The sequence below is a fragment of the Toxotes jaculatrix genome, chromosome 10, assembly GCF_017976425.1.
Source record: "Toxotes jaculatrix isolate fToxJac2 chromosome 10, fToxJac2.pri, whole genome shotgun sequence".
Classification (NCBI taxonomy): domain Eukaryota; kingdom Metazoa; phylum Chordata; class Actinopteri; family Toxotidae; genus Toxotes; species Toxotes jaculatrix.
Window position 1 is genome coordinate 15331520 of NC_054403.1, and position 22718 is coordinate 15354237.

General features: G+C 41.5%; 2 protein-coding genes across 3 annotated transcripts in view; both read right to left on the minus strand.

The window, feature by feature from the left end:
- Window positions 1-16176, minus strand: part of LOC121188953 (protein diaphanous homolog 1-like) — an 89630-nt gene extending 73454 nt beyond the window's left edge. For both annotated transcript variants that reach the window (XM_041048904.1, XM_041048902.1), the window contains exon 1: window positions 15384-16176. In XM_041048904.1, coding sequence (XP_040904838.1) covers window positions 15384-15482 — 99 coding nt within the window. In that variant the 5' untranslated portion in view covers window positions 15483-16176. The remainder of the gene's footprint in view (window positions 1-15383) is intronic.
- Window positions 16177-18352: 2176 nt separating this feature from the next.
- LOC121188509 (small integral membrane protein 32-like) lies at window positions 18353-20585 on the minus strand. The gene is made up of 2 exons (XM_041048306.1): window positions 19919-20585; window positions 18353-19514 (listed from the first exon to the last, which is right to left on the minus strand). Exon 2 carries the CDS (start codon window positions 19478-19480, stop codon window positions 19139-19141), a length of 342 nt encoding a protein of 113 aa, XP_040904240.1. The 5' UTR covers window positions 19481-19514; window positions 19919-20585; the 3' UTR covers window positions 18353-19138.
- Window positions 20586-22718: the final 2133 nt, after the last annotated feature.

Genomic DNA, 22718 nt, shown 5'->3' on the forward strand with positions numbered 1-22718 from the left:
ACCACTTTTCTCCCCGTGTAAATGACTGGATGTTTTCTCCATTTTGTCCAAACCCACTAAAATGAACAGCTCATTGATTAAACAGTGGATCAAAAAAAAGTGAACCAACTTCATTTCACTTTACTTTAAAAATCATTTATCATCAGGCATCAGTTTTCTTTTTTTGGGGGGGGGGGGGGGGGGGGGGGGTGTCTGGACTTAAGATATATCTTAAGATATATCCTTGAAATCTGGGGAAATGGGGATGGGCCTTTTTCAATTTTGAGACATTTTATGAACCAAATTATTAGATACATTTTTCAGAAAAGGGAGCTCCCTCTACATGGGCTCTGAAGGTTTTCCTCTACTGCTGACCAAAAATCGAAACCTACAAAACTCCTTGATTACAGCTCAGAAAACTCCCCAAGCACAGGCCGCCAGTTAAATAAGCTGATTCATCTAATCAGCTACAATGAGTTGATTAGATGAAGCGGTGTATTTGACAGACACCCTTTTACTACAGTTTTGGTGAACGTCAAGCCACTAACACCTCACCAAAGCAAGCAACTTCAATACAATGGCCACATCATAATGTGGACACCTACTCAAGAAAAACAGGAGATACTTTTTTTCAATTTACTTAAATAATTCAAGCAGTCAAGAACATACATTGACTGTATCTGATTTGACCAAGCCAGTGTGTGTCTGGCTATCTCTGCAAGTATCTAACGAAACATCTGTCTGACAACATTAGGAATAAGAGATGGGAGAGAAGCAGTTTCATCCACCTCCACTGGGAATTTCAAACATTTTTGTTTTGTTTTTAATTCAATATTAAGTATTAATTGTTTATCACAAGGTATGTTCAACTGCACTGCATTGTCTTGTCCAATAATATTTGGGGAAATTGGCAATCAGAGGCCTGAATTAGGCCAATTACCCCATTTGATTGTGATAAAGGCCAACAAAAAGCTGCAGAAAACAGGAGTTTCCCAAAATTCAATCAGCTAAACTGTGATACGTATGATTATAACTAACAAACTGTGTTTGAGTCTCTCGACAGGTGTAATCAAAAATTAAAACTACATGGCTGCAACTGTTCCAAGCAAGGGGACACTAACCAAAGTAAGAAGTCATGGGTGGTGCACTGATTGCTGCCTTGCGATGTTCTGTGCAGGACAAAGCTCCTGAAGTGCCACAAAGCCCCTTACTAAACATCCACACACACGCCCAGACACACATCCAGTACATCTGGGTGTTCCAAAGGGAACATAATTACACTGCCCGTGAAGGCAGCAGAAAAAATGACAACAATCAGGAATGGGCTCTGTCTATCTGTGAAGAGGACACAAATCAGCTGAGGCATCTGGCTTGTCACAGTGATATAATGAGCCAGTCACACGCTGTTGCTGATGTTTCTCTGTGCGTGTGCATTCCTACACCTATCTGTGCATACATATTTAAGCAGCAAGTCCTGAGAGTGGTGAGAGATATTAGTCAAATCAGAGCAAGAACGAAAACTGAGTATGTGCAGACTGGCAGAAAGCAGATTGGCCACTTTTACAGAGCTGTCAGATGATCATTCAAAATTGAGGCACACTAGGTTAATAGCTGGGCTCCATCACATGGAAAAAATAAAATTTTTCAGACAGATATTACAAATGTGGTAAGGATGAGACATACCTTGTAACTGCCTTATGTTGCATTAACAAAATGAGTAACATTCCATCTTTATTGTATTATGTCAATCTTATATCCTGTATTATCTCTTTTTTTCTTATACTTCAACTACTTCACCTGTTCTCCCAGAGAGCTCCCAGCACACCACACTAATGACACAAATACCAATGTGTCCACTGAAGTCAAACTGAGATCAGACATGATGCCAGCTGTTTAAAATCTGTGAGGCCCTAGTTAGGTTGGCAACATTCATATTTTCTTATGAAAGTGGGATTATAGCGCCTGGATGGAAGTAGTGAAGCATTGGAAACAAAAGCCTTTACAATCAGCTGTGTTCACATGAATGAACTGGCAGTCTTAAAGTCAAAGTTAAGCTAGATTTACATAAATATTTGCTTTGTCAGCATCATTCGCTTATCAGTGATCACCAGGCAAGAATTAGCACATTCTGTTAGTTTAGCACATTTTGAGGGTTTTGATTCTGTCTCAGCTTCGCCTGCAGTTTCACTTGGTCTTGATGGTCTTATTATTTAGATTCACATAAAAAAAAAAACATCTGTTGTCCATCTGATGTACTAAAAAAAAGAAACGCAGCCAAGAACTTTTGTTAAAAAGCAAAATGACAAAATAAAAAAAATCTTTAAAAAAGAAATTTGAATGCATTAAATCATAAAAAAAGAAATCAAAATAACAAGGTCCCTGACAATCTATAAATGTTTTTACAAAGCTTTAAAGATTCTGTCCATCAAATGTATAGGGCATGAAATACAACCACAGAAATATGCTCTATACCATAGTATGCAGTGGTATACATAGAAAATAAAGAGGAAACAAATGGCCTGTCTGTTAAGATGGATGTGTGGTTCTTGCACTCGCATTTCTGTTTGTGTTTTGTTATGTGTAATGGGTAACATGTGGTACTGGGGTTGTAACATTTCTGGATATTAATACTGTGTGAATAGGTCTGGGACACAGAGCTAGGTGGTGGAGGGGAGAATAGGTGAGGGAGAGGGGTGTGATGGTGTCATGAACGTGTGGAAAGGACAGGTGGGGGGTGCTGAGAGTACAGTGTGTGGCGGTAGGGGGAAAGAGGGTGGAGATGGAGGGTAATGGATGTGTGGGAGAATGCATATTATTCCTGCTGAATATGCTTTGAACAAAGGCGGGTGCAACATCTGGATTTTATATCTGAAAACCTATGACCGCTGAACATTAAGTTGAAGAAAAAGATGACTGTGGTGATACAGCCCTGTGTGTGTGTAGGTCACATCTTGTGAACCACACCGAGTTAATATTGCTTACAACGTCGCCATGGCTACATAGTCACTCTGTACAGGGGGAAGCTGTATTTAGGCAGGCACACCCAGACTCAGCTTAAGAGTTTCCTACGCATACAGCCGAGGCAGGAAACTGCCAACAGCTCTGACGTATGACACACTCACAAAGCTACTTAGTTACCTCCTATTTTTAAGCGTTTACTTTGCCCTATAATGCTCATTTGAACATTAATAGAGCAGAGTGCGATAATGTTGTAGTCATTGTTTCAGAGGAACCCTGCCTGTTGACATAGGTCAAGTCATTTACAACTTCCAAGCGACCTGAGACCAGGAAGAACACAAACACTGAGACACAAGAGAGTAAAAGAAACAGACAAAAGTAAAGACCCCTAAAAACAGCAAAGGAAAGATTTTTTATCAGTCCTGTGAGGTTCGAATAGTCAGGGATCAGCGTCTCCACAATGCCACGCTGAACTGGACGTCTTCCAATTCTTTCACAACCGATCTTCTCTAAGCTGCACTTTTTAATGCTCCTACACGCCTCACTGACCTACTGACTCAAGGTCCTTTTGAGTGCACTGACTGTCTATGTGTGAGAGATATTATGATTGTATGTCAGTCCAAGTGGGGCATGTTTGCTGCATGACTGCTCCTTGTGCTACTGTTGTTAATGGAGACACAAAATTCAACCACCCCCACCCACCTCTACTTAAAACAAGGGAGGCCACTGTTGCCATGTCTCTCTTTTTGCAACTCTTTTTCTGTCTTCTCAAACTCAAGCTTCAAGCCAAATGTAGCACCTTTCAAAAATATTAGATAAAACCACCATCAGAGAAAAAGAAAATTCCCAGTTTTATAGCATCTTTCAAATGACTTATCAGATTTATCTTGACCTGAGAAAATGAGAATCCAGATGAAAATTGGTGCAGTCCATGTTTTGCTTTAAGCCAATTCATGCTGCACAATTAATAGTAAACTACAGAGCAATAAACAGGACAGTTGCTAGCCTAATCATCTAATCCACCACCCACACCAGCATCTTGCCTTCCTTCCTAACTACAACTGGCCAAAAAAAATAATTTCTAGGAAACTTAGTAGTAATGCAATGTCTTATTCAGAAAAAGTGGTGAAAGGCTGTCCTTAATGAGCAGTTTCACCACAATGTATGCAAGCGACATTCCATTTCAATCTGAAACCAACCGCCTTGTCTAGTATGTATGCACCATGATGCCTTTATGCAGGTGGATGAGGGTTAGGCTACAATCAGATTAACTGTTTCCTTAAAAAAAACAAAAAAACACATGACCCCTCATTAATTTATATGAGATCACTCCAATCTCAAAAAAATGCAAGCTTTTCCACTGTCCGGCAAAAAAGCTGAACCTGGATCAAATGCAAGATGCTGTGTTGGCCAATCCTGGCAGATTATTTGGTAAAGCAAATAGCACATTTCTGCTGTTTTATCATGCGATCAGTGAGACTAAAGATAAAATAACTGTCATTTTGATAACTTTCCAGAGATATAAAATCTTGTCTAACATGATCAGAGAAGCATTTTGACATGTGATGTTCCTTCACACTTAAAGTGCTCGGTCTCAAACTGGACTTCCTGCATGTTATTTCATGAATTTATCTGTACCTGAAGTCATACGCCCTCAACGCACTCCCATGTATTTTTTTTTTTTAAACACAGTCTGAAAGCCTACTTACAGGGCTGAAGTCTAATCCAACATACTGTGCAAGAGGTAAGGCACACCCTTGATAGGTTGTCAGTCTATGACAGGGATAAAGCTTTATCTGCACAGGATATATGTAAGGTGAATTTTTCACTTACCCATCTCACATACTTCTGGCAGTAATTTGTGCTCAACACAGCTATCTACAGGAGATGAATAACAGCTGGCATTTCACTCACACTATACGTACATATCTGCAGCCTGAAACATATTCTTCTGTTTTACATGCATAACGACAGTGATTGTGCTTTGGGCTCTGACTGCCAAGCCCAACACTCTGCAGCTGCTACTCTGATAACATGCTCCTTTCCCTTCACAGAGTGTGTAGACATTGTGTAGCACATGTAGACAGACAACTGCATCACACCTATGAAAAATTTACAGTTCCCAGTACCTAACCTGACAGAGACACAAGCTTGTCCATCTTTTGTACTCATGGGTTATTATGTCAAACAAAGCCTTAGAAGTGATCTACCTGCTGGTCACAAGATGTTGGGTATGAAAAAAATGAAAAGGACTTTTTACCTTTAGGCCCACGGGAAATCACACAAACTTTCCTGTGTTTGTGGGAGAGCAAAAGCAAAGAGAAAGCCAAACAACTGCACATGCGTGCATGAAAAAAACAACAACAACAAAGATGAAAAGTCATACACCAACAACCATACAAAGCTGTGTGTAGGAACAATAGAGGGAGGGCAGATTAAACAACACAAGACTACAGCTAAGCCTATAATTTGGAGAGGAGTAGGATTTTACGAATGGGTTTCACAGAAACACTCGGATATTTTAAGTAGGTACATCTGAGTCACTGACACTAATAACACAATTCCATTATGCCCTCAGAAGGCAAAAGAAAGGGGTGGGGGGTGTCTATGTTCATATCGGTCAGGACAAAAACAAAAGAAGCACTAAAACAATACAGTCAGCCCCTACCTACATCTAACGGTCCATGTAATATTACTTCACCAAAGCAGTAAAACTTTATTTTAAATTAAATTAAATACTTTTTGTTTCTTGTTTGGTTTTTGCTTGCTTTGTTTTGTCCTTATAACGTGAAAAATGTTTTAGGTCTTCAGAATCATTTAAATAACGGTTGTATCCTGAAGCTTAGAGTCTTAGAAGTGATTAGACTGTCAAACAGCACACTGAAAGTCTTCCACCTAGACACACCGTCTCCTCACAAGCTGAGTGGAGTATCCATCAGCACAAGAGCAAGAGCAAGAACTGGTAAACGGCATCCACACACACTAGCTCTCTCACCCTCCCTTGTACCCACACATACTCAGTTCACTGTACCAGCACACTGAGACGTGGCTAATGTGCATGCATCGTCAACTTATCCTACTGATGACTGCAGCCTTCTGAATCAACAGGTTCAGAGGCAGGGTTTGTTCCTATGGTGGCTTAGAAACCCAACAACAACTACCTCATTTCATAACTATGACCTAAGACAGGCTTATACAGTAACTAAAAAAGAACTGCCTAAAGAGAAACTGCACAAAGGAGGAAGAGCAAGAGAAGCTGATGTGTGTAACGCCACAATATTATCTCAGGCAGAAGATAAATCCTCTTGATCACAAACATGAGAATAGCTGATTAAGGATGGTTACAGTCCATCATAAATTCTCAAATACAATCAAATACCCAAATAACAACTAGGAATGTGAGCCAAAAAATACAATCTGGGTTTAAAGTAAAGAGAGGTAATAACAAAATTACTACCTGTACCTACAATACACTAGCTCACAAGGCAATGTACAGTTACAGTTTAATGAATAACAGTGTAATTGCCTTGGACATTAATTCCATCTCTGAGTTTCCCTTTTCAACACAAATCTGTGGCTTCTTCTGTACAGTGTTTGTTTTCTTGAATATGTCAAGGCATATATCCAAACAGGACACTTACATTCTGATGTATTTCTGGCTGAAATACTCACAACTTGGCTTTGATTAGTTTAGATTTTCACTGTTGACTGATAATTTCCCATGGCTGTTGTCCGTAGATTTTAAAGATCTACACAAGTACTCAAACTCAACACTTCATTACATTATATCCAATCCTCATTGCCTATGATAGCACACTGCAATTCCCCAAACCAATATTGGCAGTCAACTGTTCATTAAGTGTTATGGAGTTAAGCGCACACAAATTTTTTGTCATAGTAGATCCAACTGACATAGGCAAAAGCCCAAGAGCTCTATTAAAAGAAAAAAAGATAAAAGAAAAAGAAACTCAAATATTACTTAACTCTATTTATGATTTGTCCATATTTAACATGATAGATGCTCTTGCCTATGGTCTGACACGGTTCCTTGTCGAGTATAATAATAAACTATGAGTACTAAAGCCTCCGCTATACGTCAACTCACGCAGTGATTACAATGTGAAGTAATGACAGATTTCAAGCTAAGCTTAGTTTCCTACACTCCTCGCCAAGACACCGCAGGGTGTGCATGTGTCCAGCAGCTAAATTGCTTCCACAGCCTCGAAGGTCTTAACGTCTCGCTCTATTCCTAGTATCAGGCATAAACTGCTGCCCTCCACACATTGAGTTGTGAGAGTGACATGCAGGCCCATGCTTTTTACAGTTGTTGTGTTGCTATACACAGAGCAGTCTGAGATTAGCTGTAATCTCTTAGGGGTAGACTGGGGAGAGTCACAGAGGTGGAATGACACTGTAATCCTAACTAAGCCCCCCCCCATACACAACATATAGGTGACACACACAGTCAAGAGCATTCATATCTGTGAGGATCAGTCTACAGGTCTGTCTTTCCAGCTCTCTGCTGGTTGTTGATATACACAGAGAATACTTGGAAACTACTGGGAAACTCCCATCATAACAATGCCTTCTTTTGCGGATCAGCTGACTGACTGAGAAAAATGCGATCACCCTCTATGAGCTTATACATTTATGACTGAAAGACCACTACTCCTCTCTGTCTGGCGGCTATTTTTTTTTTTTTTTTGAATACAGTGTCTCAGAGGAGGCTATATCACTCCATAATCTGACATTAGAAAGGCGTGTGTGTGTGTGTGTGTGTGTGTGTGTGTGTGTGTGTGTGTGTGTGTGTGTGTGTGTGTGTGTGTGTGTGTGTTTGGGGGGGGGTTAGACAAGCTTTTCTGAAGAAGCATACTGGCATCGTAAGTAGAAGTAACATATCTTAGCCAGCTCAATCAGTCCTATTCCACAGCATAAACACAAACGCACGCACGCACGCACGCACGCACACACACACACACACACACACACACACACACACACACACACACACACAGGAACACAGGTAAATTGCTGACTAGTCTACTTATCATAAAACTACAGCCAGAATTACAAGAGGCTTACAGGCAGTGGACCATGTGAAAATAGTAATACATTTTATAAGGTTTATTAAACAAGAAAATCTGCAAAATATTCTAACTCACCTTGGAAGAAAATACCCGTTAGCAAAAACATGGTTTAAAATATATTCTTCATTTTGTAAGCTATTATAAAAAGGCAATACGATTTGATGATGATACAATGATGAAGTAATAGCTGTTAAGCAAATGCTGAAATATGCTGCTCCAGCAGTTCTGTCATTCACAAAACACCAGAGAAGAGAGCTAATTAGAGATGCTGCAGTTAGAAGGCACAAATCAACTTCTGATGCCGGCTTCACAGTTATAAAATTGAGAATTAAAACTATACTGTGTACAGCAAGTGACATGCAAATTTGTTGGTAAAGCAATATTTAGACTAGACAATTAGTAATTAACTTTTCCAAACAAAAATGCCACTCATTTCTTAGCTCTGGGTTCTCACATGAACATATAAACATAAACTTTTATGAGCATTTTTAACTTTTTTGACATTTCATTTACCAAAGTAATTGTTAGTTGAAGCTCTTAAGACTATGTCAGATTCAAGACTGAGGTCACAACTACAAGAGGGGTCACATACGTCCCCCTGATCCTCTCAGAACAGAGACAACCACCACATTTCCTGTTCTATCTGGTGAGGTTTTAAGGTAGCTACGTGGAAGGAATTTAATTTGTGGGGCTCAAAGCAAAAGCAGAAACAATGCCCTGATTACTCCAGATAATACAGGTACTCAGTGTTGTCCATATCTACTCTGGAATTTTTCAAACCTGTCCATTAGGCTCCGATAATAAAACTCTGCTCTATGTTGTAACATCTTCCAGGCCTCTAAAGTATCCAGGCCTCCGAAGTCCTGAGAGAGGGCTGTGTCTGTGTTCATAAACATATTAACTAGCCCACTGGTACCGCCTTGCACAATGGATGGAAAGGAGGGAATGAGAGAGATAAGGGTAAACAATAATGGGGAGGAATAAGGAAGCATCCTGTCTGCTATTTTTGCACAACTTCCTGTCAAAGCCCACAGAATTTGAGAAATAATGTAAGAGAGCAGAAAAACTGACATATCTGCATATGCGTGTGTGTGTGTGTATTCATTTACATGTGCAACTTGAAAAAGAAAGGAGAAGTAAGATTTAACAGTTGACAAAATGAGCGTGTGACCAAACACACCCAGGAGATCAGAGTAGTTTAAACACAAAATGTTGCTTTATATTTTCATAACTTTCCCCTTTAGAGCAGATAAATGCTAAGAGAGAAGCCATATCTCTCTGACTCTGCTATAAATTTGCAGAAAAGCAAAGAAGTGGCTGTTTATTTTCAGTAGAAGACATGAGAGTGAACAAAGCAAGTGAAATGCTGTCTGGACTGGCCTGTTTATTCATTTTAACTGAACAGACTATACACCTAGTGAAGGCTTTCAACAAACATCTAGGCAGGTGAAGCCAACTGAGGTAAATATTCAATAGCTCCAAGCAACATATGCACACAGACATTTGCTGAAAGTAGTTCTCTGAGTAAGGGGAAATTAGCATGACAAAGAATGACACGCACAGAAACAGAAGGCTCGGTTTCCTCTATAGCGTTTCTGTATCACACTAAACAACGCTGCATGGCAGCAGACGCATCTCTGAGCAAGCACGGGCCGGAAGACAATTTTCACACAAGTGACGCAAAAGCAATCAGCTGCAACGTCTGATACGGACGAGAGCCATGACACTGACAGTCAGAGAATAAGTTAGTTCATGTCTGACCTAACTCTTCACTTACCCTCATCCTGCAACTGTCTGAAATCAAGCCTTGCAAATTATGATGTTAGGACCTAACATCACAATTTGCATAGCTGGCTGAAAGTAACATATCTGATCCATTATCTTATTATGTGACAGTGTGGTAGTATGCCAGAAGCAGCAGCGAAAAAAGAATGCTGTCACAGGGGGTTGGACTAATTAGACAGAAACACGTGACATATGAATTTATTTATGGTGGTTCTAAACAGGCAAGCAACTTCCTGTACTCACTGCATGGCTGCTGCTTTAGAACATAAGTCAGGGGAGCAACTGCTTACATAAAGTTCAATAATTACTAAGAGGGGGCAATGCAGATTTAATCCTCTAATATTCACAGTATTTGAAATTTTACTAGGCCAGCAACTAATGATTATATTCATTGTCAATGAATGATTTTTGTCCCTTAATGAATTGTTAGCCTCTTGAATGTCAAAAATAGTAAAAAAAAAAAAAAAATAAGTAAGAAACGGCGGGCGGGGGGAGGGCGGTGAAAAAATTACAAACCTCATTTAAATTTATTCTGACATTCAGCAAGGCTAATGTTACTCTTCAGCAGTCCTAGTAAGTCAATTCAGGTGAGTGTGGTTTCACAGTTATGTTACTAGGAAACTTCTTCATGTTTGCAGGGGTGGAAGGAAAACCACTGTAAGTATGGAGGCCTTGCTGCCTGAAGCACCATGCTAGGTCCCCCACCATTACAAGGACCCACTGACTACCCATCTATGAAATGTATCAAAACTATCCAGCCACCAGGCACTCGATGACTGTAATCAGAGGACAAATGCTCAATAAATCAACTGTGAAGTCGGAGATAAAAAAACACACATATCCATATCAAACAACCACTGAGGTGAAGATGAAATACCAGACTAAGTATGGTATTTCAGTGGTGTAGTGACTCTGCATTCCTCTGTCTGCCTGCCTCAACAAATTGGACACCTGAACTTTTATTACACAACTCAGCTCTCACAGCCAATGAGAACAGGCAAAGCAGAGCAAACCAAACACAGCCCTGAACTGAGCCAACAGCCGTTCCTCTTCGATCAGAAAGAACAGAGTAAACAAAGGCCCAACGTACTTTAATCATTATGCCCATCCATGGACAGTTATTCCAACAAGTGTCTTTATTCCATCTAATTACTAATGTCTGAACAGGATATTAGTCTAACCTGAGGGTGAATTTTTAAAACTGCTACCCAAGATCAGTTCTAAAACAAAAAGACTTTGCATGTTAGTTTATCACACTCCTCATTTCTTTAACAACTAACAACAACTGACTTGGGGAAGTTTCAACCATAGAGTGTAGTACTGCAGAGTTTTTCCTGCTCTGTGTGATTCAACACCTATTTACCCTTTAACTGTGTTTTTCGAATTGACTCGGTAATTTAAGCTTTCCATACCCATCACACCACCTGCAACTTGTTATTATCGCTGCCTGCTTCCCCACTCATGCACATTTTCTGCCTTCCTCCTTAATCACCTTATCTGCATTTCTCTTTTCTGACTTCTTTCCCACTCTTCCCCCTCTCTCCCTCTCACCACCTCCCCCAGTCCCTGTTCACTGATGGCTCACTTGCTTTCCCTTGCTCAGCCTTGCTCTCTAAAATACCCCCGTTCACTCTGAGCCAAGAGGCCCCCGCCACTAGCAGTCCATTAACCACTCCAGTTTCACGCTGGCACTCAGTCATCCTATTCTTCAGTTCACACAGTATGCTCTTCTTCCTCTGAAATGTAGAGAGCAGGAAGCTGTGTGTCTGTGTGTGCCTAGGTGTGTGTGTGTGTGTTGGCAGAACAGAAAACACATATATTTAAAAAGAAAAAAGAGCAAAAGGGACCTACTGCACACCAAAGCAATTTTTTAACTGCTTGACTTGACTCAGACTACTTGAGTCAGTCTCTGTGACTAAAGAGTCGTGACCTGACTGGCTTAATTCGTGGCGTTATCTTGAGTTAAACATTTGCTGAGGTGGTTCCCCCAGGAAGTAGGTGCACCACTGCACAAAGGCATATGCAGGCACATGATTTCATGCATGAAGGAAGATGCATGTATCTCTGCTATTAATTATACATTTATTGATCAACATTAAACTAGTGACAACAACTTGAGTGCCAAACCCCTAACACATCACTGCATGCAAGTCAGATAGACGCAGAAGAAAACAGCTGCTCCACAGTAGTGCTTCAGTGTATTGTTACTCTAAATAAGAAGTGAGACAAATAATCAATATGGCAAAATACTGCAATACATTCTGTATGAAGACACTAAAGCTCACCATCTATGCACACCTCATAAAATGATTTGCGATGCATCCAAATGTTTTATTGACATACATTTTCTTATTGAAACACTTATTCCACTTTCACAATATCATAATTTTTCATAGTGTAAGGAAGTCAAATGAAATCCAACTGGTAGGCTGATGGTAGAGACTGTTAGAGTGCCTGCATGAGCGAGTCAGCATTTTCTAACCGTGTGAATATTCTACGAGAGTGAGAGATATGTGCTGCCTAGACAGTTGCTCAAGGGCTCTTTGTTTGCCATCAACTAGACACAGGTTGGTCTTCCAGCTTCAAATTCTAAAAAGGAAAATTCTGGCTCAAACTCCAACCCATGGTGTTATCACATTCATTAAAATGAAAATCTGAAATGCCGCTAAACAGTAAATGAGCAATCAGTCTGAGAAAAATGCAAGAAGCCCCAAAAGAATATACTCAAGTTGACCAGCTCACTCCAAATCTTGGTTACTGGTCTCCTTGATAACTAATATTTATTATCGGGGTGTGAAAAAAGTCAGCTTCTACTTGAGAAAATTCAGCAAACCTTTCACCTAAAAAAAATATATTATATAACTTGCCAAACTCAACAAGATGTTCCAGGGCCAGAATCTGTGATCTACAAATTCCCAAACAACTGTCCAAGGCAGTGATCCCTGGCTAATCCACACTGAGCCTGCCTGCTGGGTTCAGCCAGCATGTTTATGTCAACAGCATTCATGGATGCAGATCCTCTCTGTCTCTCTGGGCCTGAAGAACACAGATAGTGCTTCAGGGGCACAGCTAAAATGACCTGCTTTTGGCTTCAAACAAAATACCTGGGTCATGCTCAGCTACAGATGTACCTGTAAGCACAGAGAAACATGTCAAGCATTCCTGTTACACATAACTACAGGTTACATGCGCTAAAGCCAGTGTAAGACCTGAGACACATACACACACTTCAGGCTTACAGACACTTACACGCAGCAGGGGAGCATTACATCAATCTAGTATGTTTTTGTGGGGTAGAGCTGTAGTAAACATTACAGAGGTTGATGTTGGGGTTAGGCAACATTTAATTTTCCAAACGATGATGGGCCAGAATATAAAGTCACTTATTTTAGTGAAACAGTATAAAACTTATAAAAATGTCAGTGTGTCATTAATTCTGCAGGCTGCAAAGAGTCATAGCCTTTGTTGTAATGCCAAATCTAGCAGAAGTCAATGGCATTATTCCAACAACATGCCATATTAAAACAAACAAACAAAAAATAAGAAGCATCCACCCAGTCTTAGATTAATCCATAAACTGTGACTGTGTCTAAGAAAAGAGATGATGACTAAAACTGGATAACCCACCCACACTACTTCATTCAGTCCCAGACCACACAATGGAGATTCATTCACACAAGGATGGTTTTGGCTGGGAATACCAAATACCAAGCTGAGTGGAGACCACACTCACATCGCTAAGACATACATAATCATGTCATTACTGGTATGTCTGAAAAGAGGCGAGGGCAGAGAGTGATGAAGTCATAGCTGACAGATGAAATCACACTGGTTATCAAGTACAGCACACATAGTTCTACAGCCCTTCAACTCAGTCTGAACTCTAACCTTGGCACAAGAACAGGTTCAAATCACAGTTACTGGTGTACTTATGTCAAGGACGTACCTTGATCTAAGATGGGCAGTCTAGTTAGACACACATACACTCAGACATACACACATGTCCAGGGAGACTCTCACTCAAACACAGACTCAGGTATGAAGTGTTATCTCAAAACATTGCACAATTGGTTTCTGTCTATGACTCATGTTTACTTATAGTCCTACCTAAACCTATGCACACATTAACACTGCTGTAATGTTACACCACTCACTACAATATTTTCTTTATTTTCATCTATTTCTGTCTAGTCTTTGAAACTGAAATTTGTCCTCAAAGGCTGACAAAGCACAAGGGCATGTGTTTACAATACAGTACAGTACGAACAGGTTTGCACCGCACCACTGACTGTGTATATATGCTAGTGTAGACTGACTGTAGTGTCAGTCTGAGACTGAATGTGCCAGTTCTTGCCATCAAAACCATCAGCCACAGTCCAACTACAACCTCCTGTCCCCACTGCTTGGCAAATCTGCTATTGGGCTCATATCCAGGTGGTGCTATTGACATGAAAAAGCCTGAACAAACTGTTCTGAATGTAACTGTGTGGCAAGAAACAGTTTTGCGGTCATTCCTGTCAGCAGGAATAAAAAAAACGTGGTTTAAGATTCAAAGATTCAAACAATTCAAACGATGTACGTATTTAGGTAAAAGTATTTCGGGAATATAAAATAGAATAAGAAAGAAAACCTATGTACAATCAGAGTATGCAGTATGGCAGCAACATAGTTGGCATCCATCCATTAAACAAGGGTTGTTCTGACTGATATCAACAAAGAACTTGAAAACTCTATGTAAGTAAGTGTGCATGAATTTGTGTATATGTATGTACACGTGTGGCGGAGCTGTTTACTCGGTGACCACATGTGTCTTCTGAGCATCCTCTATGGTTACCATTTGTCTGTGCGTACAATATCAGTTTTCACCCGTTGCTAGACATGGCCATGGGGTTAAGTTACGCAACAGTTTGCCCTAGCCGACCACAGTCATCTCTACACCCATCAAGACACCACACTGAGTCACACATGCTGACACAGCCAGGTAGACACCAAATGATGTCAACTGTGATTAAGTCACCTTGAGAAAATTCAAGGTGCCAATGCCACACCTTTACAGAGAAAGCTTGTTCACTGGTTTCACTTCTATTCAAATGCTTTAGTTTTATATAACAATCAAAATACGCACAGTCCTCTCTGGGAAAAAGGGAATACAGCAAGTACTCAGTACAAGTTGCTACGATAAATGTCATGTTGTCTTGATAGTCTTGTTAAAAATAACAAAACGTCTGTGTCGTGTGTTGATCTGTTGCAATTTGTCAGAACTGCTCAACTTTAAGGTTTATTGCAAAGTGCAAGCTTTCAGAGATGGAGCGCCAGCAACTTCCTCATACACAGCCACCTACTTTGACCTCAATTGTGAATCTTACAGGTAAACATTTCAGGCTCTATTGACAGCTGGTCCACACCTTTAGGGAGGTGAAAGTAATTACAGGTATGGTTGCAGCTTGTTGCTTCGTAGCTTCACTTGAAGAAAAAAAAAATGTAACCATCTGTCGTGTTAGGTGCAAAACTTTTGAGCTCACGTCCCCAACGATATCATAAAAGTGCAGCAAGCTGAACTTAAGGGATACTCACAAATTTCTTTTTCCCATCTCCATCCTCGTAGTTCTTCTTTGATTTTTTGTCCTTCTTGGGACCAGCAGCTGAGGCAGAATTACCCGTGTGTGGATCCATATTTATAAGTTAATCCGTTTCCTTGAACTGGGTGTCAAAATAAACCCGTGTGGCGGTAATCTCTCCGCTCTAAGGGCAAAAGCAAACGTTTCCTCCGACGGGGTTTTCTTGACTTGCGAAAAAGCCAAATGTTAATTCCTCTGGGCCTATGCTACTTTCCTGGCTAACTAGCCACAATTAGCACCGTGCTGCTAATGATTTGGTAGGAAGCCAACTACACCGAGCGAACCCCTCGCTAAGCCGCCCGTCTGTATCCCTGAAGGAGGGAAATTCAAAGCACAGCCCCGAGCCTCGGGACGATAAGTATGAAGACCACCTGTTGCGTCAATAAAATACAAAGGAAGCTGTTACTCTACCAGTATCCACATGTAACACAAGCCGAACCTTTAACAATGTGGATTTTAAGTCCCGAACGTATGTGACACTAAATGAGCTAACGTTAGCTTTAGCTAAGTTAGCTAGTCTGCTACAGTAGGTTAAGTCTCCCTAGGCGAAAAAAAAAAACTCCGCTCTTCCCACTTTCACGAGTTGTTTCGGTGATTACAACACAAGCGGTGAGTCGGCGTTAAGGATTATTTAGATCGACAGTGTCTCGCAAATTAGTTTCCATGGCTGCTACAAGTTTAGTTAACTTTTTAACCCCTAAATGACAACAGGGAAGCAACTAGGTCTTAAAGAGGAGAGGAGTCTTCCTGTTCTGACAGACCGGTCCGCGCTGGCTGGGGAGGAGCCTGAGCTGTGCATCTACACCTGAGAGGATTTAACTGACTGCTCTAACCTCTGGCCCAGGGAGCATCAGGGCTGTAAGAAAGAGCTGCTGACTGATCCTACAGAAAAAAATAAATAAAAATACCAGGGCGTTTAGAGCTAGACACACTATCACTGCAATATTTCCACGGCATCACTATTCGAGACTTGCTCTTATAACAACACAAGGAATGATGTTAACAATGCATTTAGTGAATGTCTAAAATCTAAAATCCAGAAGAAGGGATGATGGGTGGGGTGGGGTTGGGTGTTCTAAAATTCTCACTGACCGTCAATTATAATGTAAATTGAGCAGTGTAGTAGAATAACCCACCACCAGCAGGCAGCACAGGCCAGTTGCTGATAATGGCATGGAGTCTCCGGTGCTCTGGCATGTGGATGGTAATACCATAGAGTTATGAAGTTACACAACTTTCAATCACAGTTGTTTGAGTGAATCAGGCACCTCTATACACTGAAGAACGATTGACACATACTGGAAATGACTTAAGTAGTTTCACAGATCAGCATTAAATCAGTTACAGGAAGACAGGCTGTCAATTTGCAATTAGAGAAATAGAATATTCATTTTTGTTATTATTTTATTCAAATCATATGTAAAAAAATCTCTATAAGAGAGAGTGTGTTGCCTGTAAATGAAGAATAGTAATAAAGTAATATAACCATGTTACTTCTTCTCTGTGACACAAATTTCTATGTCGACTCTTAGGTTTAGATGTAAGACTGACCAGAAAAACTATAATCAGACAAATAAGGTTGCACATTCCTCGATTACACAAGTGGTTCATCTTATCTCACATATCTGGACAAGATTTGGCAAATGGAGCCAAGTAAGATCTTAACTGTGCAAGTGTTTCAGTGATTACAAATACTGATTGACAACAATCCTTATTGTATCAACAATACCGGTGATACTGCTTCATGATCAGTTTCTGTGTTGAGCAGGAGCAGGTTTTTTGTTTTTGTTTGTTTGTTTAGTTTGGTAAAGGTCATGTGTGGTTTTCCCGCTTTGAACTACACTGTAAACAAATAATCAGGAGCAGGGGCGCCACCAAGCGGCTGACATATAAACAGCAGGCGCTGCAGCGTTACCTGAGTTCATGCAGTATGTCAAGCAAAGTTTATGTACCAATAGGAGACGACTGTGACGTAGCCTACTTTATATTGTTCTCTAATGTAAATGCAACTGGCACTGGGTGAAGGTTAAAGTGGTAGAAAAGAATATTAAAATAAACAAGGCAGCAACTCACTGAATAAAGAAGGCACATTGCCCATTATTCTGAATGTGCTGAATAATCGACCCAATTCTTAGCAGAATGTCTTCCAAATAACAGCATTTAGCCGGCCAGTCATTACAAGTCCACCACTCCGGGCCGCTGTGGCCCTTCTTTTTCCCCTCTCCAATGTCTCATTTCAGTGCTTCTCACATTCAGAAAATATTTTGATATTTTGAATATTTTGAAGGACGGCAATAATCATCGCGTTTAGCTCACCCCAGAGGAATTTTACATCTCAGATGGAGCATTCAGGAGCCACTCAATGAATGTTCACATGAATGTTTTTTTTTTTTTTTTAGTGCAGTTTCCCTGCCTTAATAATTTCGAGACATAATACTTGAAATGCAGTGTTTGTCATACCTCTCAGACATACACAAACCTGTGCGCACACATCTGACGCACACACACACACAGACACACACAAAACCACACGCAGACACATACACAGGCGCAGGATTACAGAGATAGGCTCATCTATCTGTCTTGGTATGTGAGAAATGTTTTCCACCAACAAGACTGGAGAGGATTTGCGCATCACCGGTGGCACTGAAACCGACAACAGTTTGGTTTATCGCGCAGGACTCGTCATATACTCCAGCCTCAAGTCTTCATTCTCCGGCATACTGGCGCTATAAATTGTGGGGGAGAGGTTAATTAAAAGTGAAAGTGCACGATAAGGCTGGCAGCCCTATGGCACTCGAATAAACGCCTCTACGGACATATTAAATGATTAACAGCTAGCCCTTCACATCAGCAGCTGCAGCATCATCCTCAGCGTCGCCATTCACAGACAGGTGGATAGACCAAGAGACTGCCACTTCAGAGTACATTTAAATACCTTTATGTGACGATATAGGCCTACAGTCCGTCATTTAATCACCATTTTACAATGGACACAAGGGTAGAAACTGTGTTTTGATTGCATCATTTCACAAGACAAGACAGTTAAGTTACAGTTATACAAAATATTTTATAGACAAACTGCTATAGATCCTTTCTATACTGACATATGTCACTTTTCCTTTAAAAAAAAGAAACCAGATTCATCTTGTCAAGCCCAGTATGAAATACTGTGACTTTGGACCCAGGTCAAATTTATAATCAACTAGATAAATGAATACAAGCTTGGGAGTAGGCTATAATGTAAGGGAACAGTTTGCCTCCGAAGTGCTTTGCGTGGACCACAAGCGGGGTTTCAGGGAATGCTCGATTGTTTCACAATTCATTCATTAATCACTAGGGAATATAAGAGTCACCAAGAGTTAAATCGTTATCTTTCCACCCGCAGCAGGTCCATACATACCACTCTTCCTCTGAAACGTCCCTTCATGGTCTAAAGGACTATCTTTTGCGGATGGGGCTGTGGGCCTTGAAGTGAAAAATGTGGGCAGCATTGGCACAATGGAGCCCCTGACTAATCATATTAGGTCTTGTTGGGATTCCAGGTTATTTAGATCATCCAATGTGTCCAAGACAACTGATAAAGGCAGCTACTTTATGTGTCCAGTACGTGCAGAAGCAATTCAGGGGTGAATAGTTAGTCCTTAAACTCCCTTAAAGGAGTCTCAGTACAGACACAGAGTCCCAAAGGGTGATTCTGGCGCTCCAGCCTTACTTGTAGGAGGTCCGGGCCTCTCTCAGCGACCTGTCATATGGCATGGAGGCGAAGAAAGAGTTCCGGAGCTGGCAGTTGATGAAGAACACAATGAGCAGCACCAAGAGAAAGAGCAGTAGGCACATGACTATGTAAGTGATCAGGTCCGGTTTGTGGAACTCGCCTTCCCGGAGCCCTCCTCCACCTCGCCCCGTGGTGGGTCTCAGAAGAGCGGCCACGCTCACCGAGCCGCCGTGAGAGGCGTTCAGTGCGGAGGGGGCGTGCGTGGAGGACTGGGCCATAAGCACCAGGTCGAAGTCTGGAGTGTCGGTGGAGTTGAGGAGGATCTGCCTCAGCATGGCGCCCTGCGGGCTCACCGGCTGCGTCGGTCGGCTGCAGGATGTAAGAAACACGGAGAAGGTTATGTAGACTACTGACCCTGTGTTTGTTCAGCCTGGGTGTTCAGCCCCATTTCTGGTGCAACAACACCGAGAGAAAAAAGAATCAGGGACGAGCCCTGTGTGAAGAATTAAAAAAAAAAATTAAACAGCCTAGGAATAAATCAATGCAACTGCAAGCAAAATACCTTAATGTCTGACAAGGTCACTGACAAACTCCAGTGATACAGATAAGCTACACTGTGTACAGATCAAGTCATACAGAAAACACGACAAAGTAGGCTGAAGTCATTGTTCAGTACAAACTATAGGCTCCTTCAAATACCACAGGTCCTTGAGATTTTCCCACGGCAACTTAAACCAAACAAAACACATGGTGTAGCTAAGAGAATTTCTTACTTTGGCGTGAGCTGCGAAGAGTTCCGCAGGTAAGCTGGAAAAGACAAAATCCCGGCTCCGCATTCCTCAGCGTCCCCGCTTCTGTCCGCTCCAGCCCCGCCGAGGACGCCCTGTGGAGAAGCGGCGGGTCGATAGCTTCAAATCTGCGCCCACAGACCATATGTGGGACGCTGACGCAGCGTCTCGGGTCACATTAAACCGAACTGGTCAAATCCAGGTGTCCAGCGTATATCAGGATCAGAGTAAAGGAATACATCACCAGTTTCCACTTGTTGGCGTTTAAATCCAAATCGCCTTGCCACGCGTGAGGTTAAATATACACTGCGAAATACAGTAGGCTACTGTGGCGACATCCAAATGACTCTAGGGTCTTGTTTGTCAGAAGAGGTGAAGTTCAACTGCATCGCCTGTGCGCACACGTCTTCTTGTGCGTCGTGGTGCGCAGCACAACAAGATCGCCTTTGCTTGTGCGTACCGGGCGCAGAAGAAGGGCACTCCGGATCTCCTGAATTTCGCTTTCTTTTATCCTGTAAAGCGTCAATAGGTGTCGGATAGATACTACCGAAGGTCCGCCCTTGCGGGACTATCGATCCAGTATGACTAAAATCAGACGAAAGGAGGGATTAATGGAGGACAAAGCACAGCAGCACACCGGGTCGTGAACAGCCTCGCATCTTCGCCCTAGGATGAGTGTGTATGACAGAGAGAGAGAGAGAGAGAGAGAGAGAGAGAGAGAGAGAGAGAGAGAGAGAGAGAGAGAATAGTAGATCAGGACTGGGGAAGGAGGGCGCTGGAGCCACGTCAACGGACGAGGATATGCGTTACAATGAAGAGAAAGTCACAAGAGAAAGTATCATCTATCTATCTATCTATCTATCTATCTATCTATCTATCTATCTATCTATCTATCTATCTATCTATCTATCTACATTGCCCCACATATTATTTTCAAAGTGATAGGAGAAAGTTCAGTCACATTTTCTGGGCCAGTGTGGGGAATGTCTCACACTGGGGTGATGAGAGAACAGGAAAGGGTGTGAGATTGGTGAGTGTGTGTAAGAACTCATAGGGGTGATTAAATTTTAGAAAAGCTCCACCAGGTAGTCTATTGTCTGAGTCTTAGTGCCTGACTCATCTGGAGTGTTGGAGGTAATCAGAGTTCTACTCTTTGCCTATTTTCTTTAGCTTAGACTTCTGATTTGAAAGCAACAACACTGCCCTGCCATTTCTTTCAAGTAGCCTGATCTTGAGTGTTTGGAACATAAATGTGTTTGCTTTCTGCTAAATATATTTAGCATTGGTGCTAGACACTGAAAATAAGGTGCTAAAGATGGAGATTGGAAGCCAGCTTGCTCTTACATGATGTTTTGAACACGAGCATGCATACAAAGGGCCAGACCCTAAAAGCTCTGCCAATCTGTTTCATATTCATCTGCACCTGTGCTGTCACATCAGAATGGCTCGCAGGCATAGCGAGCAAGGACAGAGGGCCACACACACACACACACACACACACACACACACACACACACACACACACACACACACACACACACACACACACACACACACTTCAGCAAAAATACTGTAAATAGTTCCCAAACTGGAAAACAACTTTGATGCCACATTGCAGAAACTAATGATATACAATAACAGGCAAATATCTACCAGTGTCCCACATCAACTTTGTGTTCAACAATAAAGAGGATTACAGTGGACCAGAGTTTGGTGGAATGTGCATGTTACATGGGAAATCTAAATACAGCCTAAAGCCTTGTTTACATACATGGAGGGACAGCAGTAATTGTGACTGCTCTGCTAAGGAGATTACCGGTTATTATTGCTTTTTGGATGTGGCACTCGTTCCCAGCTTCGCTACAGGCTTGCTGCTATCCTCATCACACACATATACACACACACACGCACACACGTTCACGCAGGAAAGGAAAGACAGGCACAGAGGCAATCTCAAAGACACACAAAGGCAATTTGACCCATTTTGCCAAAATCTGAGTGAGTGCCTTCAAGTGGTGATCAGTGTTATATTTGCAAAACTCCACTGTGACGTTGGTAACATACCTAACTTACACAACGTAACCAGACAATGAGGTTTAGTTGAAAGGAGAAAAAGAAAAGGAGAGCGGGGAGGGTTGTGATATACCGTGACACATATGTTGATTGATGCCTTGGTCTGTGACTAATTGTGAGAGTTATCAGGCGTTGCTCATTAGCTGTAACCCATGACAGTGGAATTTTGATTAGGAGTGGTGAATTGTAATTCTCCACCACCACTGACTTCATTAAGGGTCTCAGCCAACGTGAGCCCCCCTCAACCTCCTCAACTCTGTCAGGCATCACACAAAACAATGACCTCTCCCCTTCTATGTGTTTGTTCATGTTCTCCCTCTGTGTCATACATGCACGCACTAACAAAGACACAACGCAGACTGTGTACATCTCTTGTCTTCGGCTTTCTAATTCCCTCATGTATCTTTTCACTTTCTCTGTTGTGTGGTCTGTTTCCTCTCACTTCTCTTCATGTCTTTTTCTTCCCTCCTTCTCTCTACACCCATTTCTCCAACTCTTTCTGTTTCTTAATCCTTTTAATCCAGAGAAAAGGCGGGGGGGACAAAAGACAACTCATCCATGAATCACTGAGAGCTCAAAAAGGAGATAAACAAGAAAACTAAAAGTTTGGGGGATTTCTCTTTCTGAGTTTAATAATGTTGTTTCACGAGATGAAAAAAAGAGACAGAGAAGTGCTCAAAGAAGCTTAATGCTCATGCTGATGAGACATAAC

Coding starts and splice junctions, on each gene's coding strand:
- LOC121188509 (XM_041048306.1), bottom strand. CDS start 19,480: ATGCTGAGGCAGATCCTCCTCAACTCCACCGACACTCCAGACTTCGAC.